At 48.3% G+C, this 13327-nt stretch overlaps 6 protein-coding genes across 7 annotated transcripts; 2 read left to right on the top strand and 4 right to left on the bottom strand.

Annotated features, from left to right (window-relative positions):
• Window positions 1-123: 123 nt before the first annotated feature.
• Window positions 124-2282, top strand: FVEG_00755 (hypothetical protein). Of its 2 annotated transcripts, XM_018887353.1 has the most exons (4): window positions 124-410; window positions 521-743; window positions 799-1529; window positions 1583-2282. In XM_018887353.1, exons 2-4 carry the CDS (start codon window positions 562-564, stop codon window positions 1708-1710), a joined length of 1041 nt encoding a protein of 346 aa, XP_018743100.1. In that variant the 5' UTR covers window positions 124-410; window positions 521-561; the 3' UTR covers window positions 1711-2282. The 2 variants fall into 2 exon arrangements, with proteins under 2 accessions (XP_018743100.1, XP_018743099.1); XM_018887352.1 differs by having other exon boundaries at window positions 124-743.
• FVEG_00756 (hypothetical protein) lies at window positions 2041-4654 on the bottom strand (the record flags this gene model as incomplete). Its single annotated transcript, XM_018887354.1, has 7 exons — window positions 2041-3270; window positions 3320-3781; window positions 3841-4074; window positions 4125-4253; window positions 4301-4368; window positions 4431-4550; window positions 4624-4654. 7 exons carry the CDS (start codon window positions 4652-4654, stop codon window positions 2041-2043), a joined length of 2274 nt encoding a protein of 757 aa, XP_018743101.1.
• Window positions 4655-5080: 426 nt separating this feature from the next.
• Window positions 5081-5777, bottom strand: FVEG_00757 (F-type H+-transporting ATPase subunit epsilon). The gene is made up of 3 exons (XM_018887355.1): window positions 5651-5777; window positions 5441-5555; window positions 5081-5363 (listed from the first exon to the last, which is right to left on the bottom strand). Exons 1-3 carry the CDS (start codon window positions 5680-5682, stop codon window positions 5292-5294), a joined length of 219 nt encoding a protein of 72 aa, XP_018743102.1. The 5' UTR covers window positions 5683-5777; the 3' UTR covers window positions 5081-5291.
• Window positions 5778-6281: 504 nt separating this feature from the next.
• On the top strand, window positions 6282-8556 carry FVEG_00758 (hypothetical protein). The gene is made up of 4 exons (XM_018887356.1): window positions 6282-6913; window positions 6963-7152; window positions 7199-7788; window positions 7835-8556. Exons 1-4 carry the CDS (start codon window positions 6322-6324, stop codon window positions 8419-8421), a joined length of 1959 nt encoding a protein of 652 aa, XP_018743103.1. The 5' UTR covers window positions 6282-6321; the 3' UTR covers window positions 8422-8556.
• FVEG_00759 (hypothetical protein) lies at window positions 8503-9517 on the bottom strand (the record flags this gene model as incomplete). Its single annotated transcript, XM_018887357.1, has 1 exon — window positions 8503-9517. The coding sequence occupies one exon, from the start codon at window positions 9515-9517 to the stop codon at window positions 8588-8590; it is 930 nt and encodes a 309-aa protein (XP_018743104.1). The 3' UTR covers window positions 8503-8587.
• A 582-nt stretch (window positions 9518-10099) lies between these two features.
• On the bottom strand, window positions 10100-12148 carry FVEG_00760 (hypothetical protein). Its single transcript, XM_018887358.1, has 5 exons — window positions 11590-12148; window positions 11454-11540; window positions 11266-11400; window positions 10710-11214; window positions 10100-10664 (listed from the first exon to the last, which is right to left on the bottom strand). The coding sequence occupies exons 1-5, from the start codon at window positions 11875-11877 to the stop codon at window positions 10327-10329; spliced, it is 1353 nt and encodes a 450-aa protein (XP_018743105.1). The 5' UTR covers window positions 11878-12148; the 3' UTR covers window positions 10100-10326.
• Window positions 12149-13327: the final 1179 nt, after the last annotated feature.

Here is a 13327-nt window from a genome sequence, read left to right as displayed (position 1 = left end):
GGCTTGTCGCTTGTCTCTTCAACGGGCTGTTGTCTTGTGCCCCAATTGGTACTAGCGCCAGACGGTAAAGATCTCAAGTCACCGGCCCAAGGCCTTGTCCCTTTTCCCCACATCACATGCAGGGAAGTGACCTCATTTTCAGATGCGGAACAGAGGCCGACTTTTAGGGAAGTTTTACTCGGTATCAACTCCCGTCCCGACCTCGGTACGGTATATTTAGGGAGAGGGACCTACCTGAGATACCTAGGCCTTACAGTAGACGCCCTCTAGCTCTCGAGTCAAGTCATTGCCGATCCCGAGATACAAGTCTCCCTCCAATCCAATCCAATCAATACCTTTCCCTTACAAGCCGAGCTTTAAATACTGTATCTGGGCACCTACCTATAGTCGAGCACGGCCCCGCGCGACTTGTAAGTTTCCCTTCCCCGGGTTTTTAATTACTGTTCATTCCCCATCAATTCAATTCGATTCTCTATTTCTGTCCTACATAAACATCGCTTACACGCGCGCCTCGCTTAAGCTTAAACTTGTATACTACACCGACCATTTACAAACGGCATCATGTCAGACAACGCCGAAAAGGAGACCACTCCTCAGATCGACACCCCTGTGACGAAGGTCGAGATCACTCCTAACAAGGTCGAAATTAGCACGGCGCCTGAGACTCAGGCAATCCCTCAGAACGACAATGTCGCTCACGCTCTTGCTGGCGCCGGAGGTGGTCTTCTGTCCATGATCCTGACGTAAGGCTTGCGAATACCCCAATGACGCATCACAGTGCGCTGATGATATCTCAAGCTACCCTCTCATTACCCTCTCCACACGCGCTCAGGTCGAGTCTAAGAAGGCCGAGAGCAAGTTCAGCGAGGCTGTTGGCAACATCATCGCCCGCGAGGGTATCTCTGGTCTCTACTCCGGTATTAACTCGGCCCTCTTCGGCATCAGCGTCACCAACTTTGTCTACTACTACTGGTACGAATGGACTCGCGGTTTCTTCGAGAAGGCTGCAGCCAAGGCTGGTCGCGCTGGCGCCAAGCTCACGACCGTTGAATCCATGATTGCTGGTGCGATCGCTGGTTCGGCCACCGTCATCATCACCAACCCTATCTGGGTCGTCAACACCCGAGTCACTACTCGCCAGCAAGAGAAGAAGCAGGATCTCGAGTCCGGCGAGTCTAAGCCTGCCAAGGCTCCGAGCACCATCGGCACTCTGCTGCTCCTCCTCAAGAACGAGGGTCCTCAGGCTCTCTTCTCTGGTGTCATCCCGGCTCTTGTCCTCGTTATCAACCCTATTCTCCAGTACACTCTCTTCGAGCAACTCAAGAACACAGTTGAGAAGCGTCGCAAGGTGACTCCTACTATCGCATTCTTCCTCGGCGCCCTAGGCAAGCTGTTTGCTACTGCCATCACCTACCCTTACATCACCGTCAAGTCTCAGATGCACGTCCAGGGCAGTGGTAAGAAGGAGGGTTCCCTTAGTGCTCTTTCTCGCATCGTCCGTGAGAGTGGTTACTCTGGTCTCTACCGAGGTAAAATATTAAGTCACCATCTTATTTAGCAATTCACTGACTCTCATCAACAGGCATCGGCCCTAAGGTCACGCAGAGCGTCCTCACTGCTGCGCTCCTCTTTGCCTTCAAGGACGTTCTCTATGAGCAGACCGTTCGTCTCCGAATGGCCCAGGCCGCTCGCCGACATGTTGCCGCTTAAGCACTGGTCCCACTAGGCCTGTTTTCTTATCAGAATTGAAGATCCCCAGTTATTCTCGGTATCTCATTCCGATTACCGAAAAGCATTTGCAGTGAGGATGCGCTCGGTTTGTTATTGAAATTGTCGCAATGGAAATGGCGTTGTATCTTCTATACCTAGGTAGTATTAGTTCATATTCTGTTTGATGTTTGAAACCAGGGCTGGTAACCAGGAATATTGGAAGAGGGTGCTGCTCTCATCTGGATACCCGAATACGCTAAGGCGGCTTTGATGTAACAATTCAATTTAAGCTCATTTTGTCATTACACATGGATTTCCTTCAAAAAGCATTCATTCAGGAACCAGACGAGGTACAATCCACCAGTCATGATAACACTTATCAGGAGTTGGCACCTCAGCTCTGAGCTTCAGATTACTCGCATCTTCCTTTGATGCCTTCAGCACAGCCGTGATCGCGAGCCCTGTTGCAATACAAGCTTTGAGCGCGTTCTTCTTTGAAGTCTGCCATTTATCGTGAGAACCAACGGAGAACGAATCTGTCGCAGACAACTTGCTCAGAACCTCAAACCCCTGCTTTGCACCCTTCAGAGCTCTTTCTGCATATTGAAGAATTTCTACCGTGGACGATTCTGGTTGCGTGGTTCCAAGATTAAATTCTTGAAAGCCCGGGCAAGGCGGCAGACCAATAACTGCGAATGGTTTCATCCGCAGCTCAAAGCGGAACTCATCGTTACTGTACGGTCGCGGAGGCACCTTGACCAACCCAAGCCGCATGAGAGCTGTGTAAAGACAAGATAGCGCATCTGACAATTCCCATGTGACAGCGGCATCAAGAAGCATAAGCCGGACAAAGGCAAGAGATCGCTCAAGTTGGCGATCTACTGAAGGGTTTCGCGGTTGAGAAGGTGCGCGAGATTCTTCGACTCTTCGAACAATGAAGGACTTGAGCCTTTCTGTATGCTGAACTCTCCATTTGGCCAGGTAATTGAGATACCAATACATACCGGCAAGTTCGTCTGGCTGATAGACTTCCAACTCGAAACCAAGTTGTACAATCCATTCCATGTGGCGAATCTTGTATAAGTACGTCCAGGACGATAGTGGGAGGGAGTAAGTGTCGATTGGCTGAGAATTTGCTCCTGTGAAATGTCTCATTGGCTTCTCGTCCAACTTGACCTGGATAATTTGATCGATCTCTTCAGCGTCGAGCTGGAGATTATCCCAGTCCCTGATGATATGGCAGAGCGTGCGCCGCACACGACACCTGTTCTGGCAAAAGGTCCTGAAGATATCGAGACAGTAGTGGGCCGCTCTTTGTCGAAACTGTTCCATTTGCTGTGCAATAATGAACCGCGGATCTTGGGGAAATTCTATCTCGTCGTTGTTTCGATCAAGTTGGGGGCTGGCCGGCATCGAGACGATAGAAAAGTCATCATCCATGATCTGCCGAATGCTCATTGTGCCTAGAACTTCCATTTCGTTAAAGAGGAAAGTCTGAAGTAGAGTCCGCACGAAAACCAGCGGTTGAGGTTTCTTATCTTGAAATTGTAAGACGAAGTTCTAAAGATATTTAGCGTTGACATTCTCTGAAGGGAAATCCAATGCTTACTTGTAGACATTGGGAATCGGTATAGTTTAGCACATCAATCAATTCAACACCATCCGTGAACAGCCTTGAAAGATGGCCAAATGCATCCTCGAATTTCAACTGCACAATCGGTCTAGGGGGCATGGTGCTAGCAAGCTTTCGTTGTAGCTTGGCACTGAAGGCCTCGTCGACTGGTTTTCCCAGGGAGTGAGATGACTGGATGGCTGGAAGACCCTTGAGTCCTTCAAGCCATGGCTTTCGCGCAACTTCGGGTTCTTTCACGTATTTGGGGCATTCTGTGGCGTCCAGGAAGTGCAATCTTAGCTGCAGTCGTTGATCAAGTGCTTCTCGAAGATCATCGCTGACGTCGGTCGATAATGTGCTGAGTAAGTCTCTTGCTTCTTGGATAGCCTGCCGGATAGCCTGGGGTTGTATTTCAGCAAGTAAGGTGCGGCTGTATGTGTTTGTAACGAAATCTTCCTCCTTGAAATAATGGGTTAGGCAAAAATGATTCATTTGTCATGACATCGGTTCACACCTACTTCATAATAGTGTTCTGATCTAATCCGTTCGTTGACATAACCGCAGGCTTTGAGCAGACCAAGACAGTACGCTCTCAATATCTTAAGCATATCAGATTGTCCAGAAGAACCATATGAGCCATTTCGAACGAAATGAGCGTCATCGACAGTTCGTGGGGTGGGTGTCAGAAGCGCCTCAATGTATACACTAGTGAATAGAGTCTGCGAAAGCGGATATCCCTGATGCCACGCCATCTGAACAACATGATTAGTTTATAGTGTCGCTTTGCTACTGAAGCACTTACCTCATGGCAGAGAAGTTGGTCTATAATCCCCAGGACCTCTTCTGGGAGCAGTGGCCGCGCAACATCGTAAAGCTCTTCAAGCTCCTCTGCTGATTCAACACAACCGCTGTCCATTTTAGGATCCATTATCTAAGCGTATCAGTGTTGAGTCCAGCTAAATTTCACGATAGACGAACCTCAAGCCCTGAAACGGACTCGAACAGAGTAAACTGTCCATCTTTAACAAGATCACCAGGTGCGAGAGCTGGTCAGACTTGAGTCAACGGCGGGGTCATGAGTGAACAAAGTCAGCGACACAAAACTTACTCTTGATAGCTTCTGAGAATTTATCTGTGATGTCCACTGCGACTATTCCTGGAGTCGCAATGTCCGGAGGTGGCGGAGGCGGCAGCTCATATTGGTGATCAAGCGATATTCTGGCGATATCTGTGCTCCCAAAGTCAGATTTTGACAACATTGGCACTCGGGACCTAAGGGTAATGCAGTATTGGGCACCCACCATCTTGAATTCCGTTGCCAATATCGTCCATATTGACTGAATGAAGCGACAGGCTATCGCATTAAGTAATAGTATTGCACGTTTGCGTGGTGGTGGTAACCCTGAAATACAGCAATGTATGTTTGATAGAAGATGATTGTGAGCAGCAAGGGAGAAAGGACGATATATCCAATTATGATGATGGGTCCACTGCTACGTACAATGATTAAATGATGTACTCCTTGTACCAAGTTTAGCTATTACGTCGGAGAAATCAATGCAAAAGTCAAATTACAATAAAGTTTTGCAGTAGAAAAGAGGCAGAAGGCACGGATTTCATAGCAAACTGGTCATGTGTGTTGATACACATCGTTAGCGGAGCCGTAGCTACTATTTCGGCTGTAGCCGGGTGTGACAGAAAGTTGAGATGCGGACGTTCCATCGCGAGCATCACAATAGAAATCATTTATCTACAACGCAACACATTGATTCACCAGAAAATCCGTTCTCGCTTCCAATTGCATTCGTAGTCTTGAATTTGATTGATACATCGCAACAATCGCTATGGTACAGTGGCTCCAGGTGTGTGCATTCGGCTGAGGAATAAGTCCATCTCATCTGAACCGAGTAACCCCTTCGAGCGCCACGCTTCTATTATCCCACGCGCAATCATCTCCAAATCCATCTGCTTAAGCAGCGTTCTCGGCGGCAATGGCGGCGTTGGCAGTGGCGAGGTTCTTGGGCTCACCCTGCTTACCGTTCTGTTGAGGTAATTACATGTTAGTCTGCGTCGCTTTTTTTTATCTCTCGCCGTCTTTTCGGTTCCGTATCGCCTTACCTGCCACTTGGAGAATCGCAAATCCATCTCGCCTCGGCGCTCAGCAGCGATTCTCTTGTCCTCCTTCAAGCTTCGGCGGACAACGCGGGCGGCGATGGCCAGGTAGCGGTTGTAGCTATCGAAACGCAATGTTAGCTTCTCGGTGTTTCGGTACGGTCGCTCGGCGGAAGATGTTGTAGTCGGCAGTGTCTGGGGGTTCAATTGACGTACGTAAGACCAGCGGCTCTCCACGCAGCAGTCATTTTGGCGGTGTTGGAGGTTGAATTGGGAGGGATGGGTTTTGGTAGTTGGTGATGGCTACTGAATCTTTGCTCCGAATTACTGGGCAATGGAAGAGCTAGTATTGCGGCCTTAGGCAGGATGTTGTCAAGAGAGAGCCGGAAAACAACCGCAAGGCATGTCACGTGATTTGATTTTCCGCCATACAGCGGGAAGACCCTTGCGTTCCTGGATCTACCTAATTCGTAAGGCTAATGGACTCCTTCCAAATTGATATTCTCGATGAAAACGCATTCACGGCGACGGGTATTATTCTCAGTAATAAAATACAATTATTTTCAATCACTTAGTCATGATGACTACGCATCTGGTTAAGCTTAAAATGAAACACTTATGCTTATCCTAGTAGTGTCTCTTCGCAATGGATGGTTGTCCAGCTTCACTTGCGGGGATCAATCAAATAAGCCGTGGGACACATCATCAAAAGCCAATGATAGCGGCATCGAATTAGCAGGGGCCTGTGTGTTCAGAGTCGGCCGCCCAATGAGCTATAGCCATTGGCTCTGTGCTTATCTTGTAGCTTTTCAGCTCCTTCTCCTTATATACCTAGTGTAGGTCTTGTCACTTTCATTGACATTCCAAACTCAATCCGTTGTGCTCAAATGTCATACATTGCCTCTGCTCGACGTCGGCGGCCACAGGAGTTCTTTCTGCCAAACGGCAAGAAGATCATTGCCTCCCTGCCCGAAGATCTCGAGTCTTTACGTGAAGAACATGGAAAGCGAAATGATGTTCAGGTTGAAGTTGTCATCCACGGATCTCCAGAACATTGCGACTATCTAAGAGAGACCCGAGATCACCACGAGAGTCGCCGTGCTCACTTTCGACAACGGCATGGACCTGCCTTTGACGAGTGGGAGGATATGCAGAGCCAACTTGATATCGTCAACAGCCACCTGGAACGGCTCTCTACCAACACGTCTGCTCTGAGTGCCAATTTCGACAAGTTTGGTTATGGTGCTGAGCTCCGAACTTATGATGATGATGACCCCTTACCAGCTGCTGACTCTTCCAACATGTCAACTTCGGACACACTCTCAGTCGGCTCCGGTGGAGGTCAGCCTCGACTAGGAGAAACTATCAAACTTTTTAAGAGGCCAGTGGTCAAGCAGTGGTTTCACAAAGGGTTGTTGTGGCGTGCCTCAGAAAACACCGAGATCATGGCCATTGAGCTGTTCTTTGATCTTCTCTATGGTAAGAAACCCAACTATCTTGCAATAACGAATTCTCACCGCTCGAACAGTCGGCATCATTCATGTCAACGGCGAGCATGTCTGGGCTGAGCCGACCGGCAAAGAGCTGCTTCGCTTCGCAATCACGTTCATCATGTCATGGAAGATTTGGTCCGATATCACTCTGATCCTGAGCTGGTTTGAGACGGACGATGTCTTTACACGGCTTGAGATTCTGTTCGAGATTGCTTGTCTCCTGGGGTATGTTGGCAAAAGTCACCAATAATTCATCCACCTGACTTCTTAGGTTCTCGACCAATATGACATATGCATTTTATCCTGGCGAGCACAATACCTACACTATGCTGGTATCGTTCTATGTCGCTGCTCGTTTCAGAGGTGTCTTCCACTTCTTGTACACTGGGTACCTACTGCCAATGGTGCGAGGTGTTATGTTCTGCCAAGCTCTCAACATAATTGTGCCAGCAGCCCTGTGGATCGCTAGTATTCATGTTGAGATGCCTTCTCGTCTGGGACTCATCTGGGTTGCCATCACCTTGGATATGTGCGGCCAGAGCATCCTCACTGGAATTTACCAATACGGCCGTAAGGCTGCTCATAACAAAACCATTGTCAAGTATCTCTCGGGGATCTTCGAGTTCTTTCCAGCCGTCAATATTGAGCATCGTGTTGAACGAACCAATGCCTTTGTCTCGCTGGTGTTTGGGTACTCTGTCATGGGACCAATGTTTCAGAGCCACGGAGGATATACCGTTGATGTGTTCTTGGGGAAGGCCGTTCTGGGTCTTTGCCAGGCGTTTGTGTTTAACTGGATCTATTTTGATGTGGATGGCAGCAACATCAATATCCATGCTATTCGACGCTCCGTGATATCCTGTAAGTTATAAAGGCCGTGCTAATGACCCCTTGCTAACCTAGAAAGCGTCCGTATGGCACTACGCCCATCTCCCGTTCATCATGGGCTACATTCTCGCATCTGCCGGGCTATCTAAGCTCGTCTGGATCGCAGATACCCCGGATGCCAACCCTGAGCATCTTACGGAACACTATATCGAGCGTTCAGACCCCGAGATGGATGACGGTATCCGGTACTTCTACTGTCAAGGCCTTGCTGTGGCCTTGTTCTTTATGGGGGTCATTTCAGTCACTCATGATCATCGCCATCCAGCAACTAGACGCCTGTCCGAGAAGACGCGGTTGGCCAATAGACTTCTCGTCTGCCTCATCTTGTTTCTCTTGCCATTGGCTAAGAGCCTTAACTCGCTAAACCTGATATCCATCACTTTGGCTCTCTCTGTGTGGGTGTTGCTGCTGGAGTTGTTTGGCAAATCGTGCCGTAACGACCCGTTCATTGGTGAGAAGCAGGGGTGCTCAGTGAGGTACAGGTGTAAATGCAGTAAGAAGGATCTCGAGAATGCCAACTTGAATGAGAAGGAACAAATCCCATCGACTGAGGTGCTTGAGCTGGGACCCAGAGAGAAAACCGCTGTTCCTGAAGTGCAAGAATAGATACAAAAATGGGTGATGTGGGATGCAACTTGGTGGTTAGCATTTATCCGGCTAAATTGACGGAACGGTCTCTCGAAAAGCAGAAGGTTGATTTATATAACTAAAATGTGTGTACAGTCTATCCCTATTATCGATCTCATCCGAGTATCGTATTCGTGCCAATAGTCTAGGGTCCACCAGAAGCACCTCCCATGATGGCCATAGTCTGATGCATTCTTCGCCTATCCACTTCTTTCTTCATCATGGACACACAACTCACCACAGCTAGAATTTCCATCTCAATCGCCTCGTTTTTCCGATCCGACCACTCTCGCAGATCAAGCATAAGCCGTCCACCATTTCCAGCAGAGCTCCTCCTAGAACCTTGAGTACGGAGTCCATCACTACGTACGAATTGCCCAACTTTGCGTCTTCTCTCTTCTTGCTTTCCTCCTGCAACAGCCACTTTCATGACTTGGTCTAGAATTAGCAGACAACCGATGTCCTCGCCAACAGAGGCTTTTGCACTTCGACGTTCGGCACGGGAACTATATCGCCATTCGAAAGTGCCGAGATGAGTGCGCATGATGGTGCTGCGAGTTAGAACACCTTTGCAGCTGATCTCGATCTCTTCTGCCTGGCCGTTCTGTGATCCATTCCCAACAAAACGGATCTTGGGAGGCTTGCCTGGACCAAAGCGGTATGTGGTCGTACAAAGAGCTGCTTGTGTAGGATCGTTCGCCCTGGCAAGAAAGCAAGAGCCTGAGTTTCTGGTGGGCCGGATCGATACATACTCTGCATCATCGATTTCTCCCGTTGCTGCGACGTTGAAGACATAGATAGGATCTGGCTGAGGCGGTAGAGGAAGCCTCATAAGTGCAAACCCAGGAGCTTCGATCTGCAGTTGTTTTGTGGGATGGAATTCCAATGCTGAAGAGGACGATGCCGAGTCTCCGTGTTCATTGCTGTATAGTGTCGTATATTCTGGCAGGGAGTTTGTAGAAGACGTGGCTGGTGAGAGGCGTGATAGTTCTACAGCTTCAGTAGTGTCGTAGTCAGGAGGTGGCGCCAAGTGTCCAGAGGGACGATGGCTAAGTTCGAAGGATGAAGTTGCCATTGTCTTAGTCACTGCAGACATATTTCTGCAGTAGTGGCGTTGGCAAGAGTGTTTTGAATACCTGGTTCTTTAGATGCAGCTTGGTGATGTGATAAGTCGTTGGTGTACGGATAAGTCCTACTATGATCTCGTTTCCAAACTTCTTGTATCTTGAAAGCGAACAGAGGCTCTATATATACCTACGACCTTGTATGATCTACCTCTCTATCCTGAGATTTTCAATTGGCTACTTTCCCAACCCGAAGAATACGGCACAACTCATTGCTCAATGATGGAGACAGCCCCAGGCATCATTCAGCCCTGTGGGGATCATCCGCAAACATGATTGGCTTGTATGGTGATCATCCCCCCACGCCCGACCCAATCGCGTGGAATACGATGAATGCGAGATTCGATAGTGGGGGCTTTGCTGGGGCAGTGCCGAGACTAAGTTAGCACAGGGAACAACACTTGAGACCTTGAGTCTGATAGGGGGGAGGGGGGGGATAAAAATGACAGTTCAAGAGCGTCCTAAGCGTGGGATGACTTTACCTAGTACTTGAGTCGCCTGGAATAGAGAGCTTCCTAATTTTAAATGAATTTCCTTGGTCTTTTTCTATCTTTTGATTCACATCCGTGGCCAGAGATCTTGAACAAGTCCATCATCCAAAATGATCTTCACTTTTTCCTCAGGAGAACGTAGCTTGAAACTCTCGTTGCTTGAGCTGCCAACCCATGGACGCGATCTATCTATCTACTTGAAGATTCCCAGTTCGAAATCTTGCAACAACCTACATGAATATACCAAATAACTGAGTAAAACCCGTTAATTAAACCCTTCCAAAGAAAGTAATATCATTATCCAACTGTTCCTCCACCCACACCGGCCACTGATTATAAATTTGGTGCTCAAGATCGATATTAGCATTAATATATTTAAGCCATCGAGCAAAGCCAGGATCAAGTTGCGGCTGGTCATCTCTCTGTGGGGGGTACTTTTCAGATACGTTTCGTTCTTGCCCACTGATAGGAGACATGATCTCGTTGATGGCAACCCAATGTGAGTGAAGCAGCATCATGACCTGGTTATCGGGGTCAATGAGAGCTTGAAAGGTGTCGTGTGGAAGTAACATCCACCAGCCGTATTGTGCCGTGTATGCTTTATATGCTAGACCTAATTAGCTGGGTGCCAGCCCAGTTTTGCACGACTTACCATCCCACGAGTTGACGTAGAGCTTTTCGGCCATTTTGACGAGATGCTGATGATACTCAACTTCGACTGGCCGCTCACAAAGTGGCTTAAGGTTTATAAGAGCCTCCATTGCAGAGTCCGTATATCCCTTTGGAATTAGTGGGAGGCCCTGCATTAGTGGTTCTAGTAAAGCATCCTGATCCGGTTCCAACATATTTTCGAATATCGGCTTTATACCTCGGAACAGCATTTGCATTCCCACGATCATAATACCACGGATGAACGTCAGATACTCCGCCAGTCCGTCATCCAGACTCACGGACTGGAATGTAAGAGCGTAACACGTAGCTACCATGGCGTTCGCTTCCTCGTAGTCCATTGAGCTTCTGGCAGTCTCGGCCAGGCGTTTCTTGATTGCTCTTATTGCCTTGATACGGTGGTTCATGGCTGACGAAACAATACTGGCGTCATTCCTCATAAGTTCAGATGCCGAGAAACCGAGGATTGCGTGCATAAGATATTCATGCTAGACCGATCAGTAATTGCCTTGTTTCTTTTAGTTGGTGGGAGGCCGTACGTTGTGGGCAATGCATGGGATCTCATGGGTCCAGATGTCCTCTTGCTTCAAGGGATGATGAGGGTAGCATTGCGTCAGAAAGTGCTGGAAGAAGCGCATGTCCTGGAGACTGAACAGAGGAATCTGGTGATGCGGCTAGATACACGATTGTCAGTTGGTACAGTTGTTCAGCCTTGTCTCTTACGCACCTGATGTGTGATCTGAGGCATAGATGGATACTCGCACTTCAGGCCCGTCTTGGTGCAGTGGCCACATGCAGGCCGAGTCTCCTGGCACTTCTTGGTGTTAGTCGATCCATCGAAGTTAGATCTTCAGGTCTCGCACCTTGATACGCCTTCTCTTGCAGTTGTAACAACCTCTTCGACTTTTAGTATGGCCTCTTCGCTCAAGTCTTTGTTTCTGAGCAGAAGGTCGAGCAATAAGTTCACTACTGGACCCTGACGTTGTGCTTGGTGGGGTAGCTTTGTCTGAGGAATCTGATGGTACTTGCTGTTGGGTCTGGGCACCCTCGCCAAAAGTGATATCGTCAGCTTGGAGGAAGGCGGCGTAATCAAAGTCGGGCTGATCAGTGAATGACAGCATTCCTGTAGTGAATTGTGGATTTAGATCCATGGTGGGCTGCTCTCTTGTGTAGACTGGTTGTAATTCAGCTAGCTTCGTGCAGCTCCTATATATTGCCCGTGGCAGAAGCGATCAGAGCGAGGGCAATAATACTGGGTGGCAGCCTTTTGTCCTTATGCGTCTAAATCGTCGTATAGAATATATGTTTCGAGTTTAAGAGGTCGAAGTTTTATAAGCATGCCAAAGAACTCACGAGGTTTCAAGAGTTGGATAGCTTCCTCAAACCAACACGAGCGAATCAGCGTCTTACAGTATCACGTGCTGAAGCTGGTAATGGACGATCCTATCGAGTGGCTTGAGTCCTGCCACAACTAGCTGAACATGTTGTTCTATCATTCGCTGTAGTGGCAGTTTATCCCCAACTAACAGGGCGGGATGACGGGTCATCATTCCGCCGCTTCTCGCACTATCATCCCAATTTGGGTTTCGGTGTCGCTAGGTATCAGTTGCGCCTATGTCGTGACTTTATATGCTTTTTGGATATTGGCTTCATGGAAGAAGAGGCTGTGTTGACCTCCACTTATTATTCACTGTCCAACAAGGCGACGGTGACTTTCGCCACAGACGCAGCCCTACTCGATCAGCTCTCAACGGGCTGCAGATTCTCCGTTGCCTTATAGCGGGGCCCCGGTTTGATATCCGTTACAATGGCCATTGTTGGCGTTTAACTTTACCCCAGGATCTTAATATGACGACGGACCATATTTTTCAATAGCGAGCTCAGGGAAACATCTCGTTGGAGATGGCACTTTTGGTGTTTCACTCAGCTCCGTCAGAGTGAAATTACTAGGCAAATCACGGGAATAACAAGCGCGCGCCTGCGATCGTCCTCTAGTCCTTGACCTCATTTCCCATCATCGGGCGCTTCTGCAAATATCGCGTTTCGCAAGTATCCTAGCGCCGATCATGTTATTAGCTCACCTGAACTCTGGAGCCATGTTACAGAATCTATTTTAAAAACGATGGCTTGTTTCCTCTGTTGCGGTGTCTCTCGTTCACCTGTGTAGGTCTCGGATTTTGGTTGCTCACAACCTGTTACGAAACGAACAACATAGGCACCTCAAACGATATATGCACTGGTAAGTATGTTAAAACATGTTGTAATCTGATAGGAAGGTGTTAACACATAGTGCGTCTCGCATTGGTAAAGTGTAATAAACTTCATCATCAATAGGACTTCCAGTTTGTCGAGGCCTGCATGTGATGATGCAGCCAGGGGTTTACACATTCAACAAAACAAGCTTACCCTATACCCCATATTGGGATATGAAATTTATCATCATCTTTCAAATGAACCACTGCCACTGCCGTACCCTAGCCATCTCACCTGAAATATCGTTCACGGCGGCTTCACGCTTCCTTTCAGGGAGGCCTCAAGTCCTGAATAGCCTGCTGCTCTCATCATTGCCACGCTGATCAACGGTACGCCTTGATCAACAAC

Source organism: Fusarium verticillioides, chromosome 1 (genome assembly GCF_000149555.1).
Source record: "Fusarium verticillioides 7600 chromosome 1, whole genome shotgun sequence".
Taxonomy (NCBI): Eukaryota; Fungi; Ascomycota; class Sordariomycetes; order Hypocreales; family Nectriaceae; genus Fusarium; species Fusarium verticillioides.
This window is presented reverse-complemented; position numbering and strand designations above follow the sequence as displayed.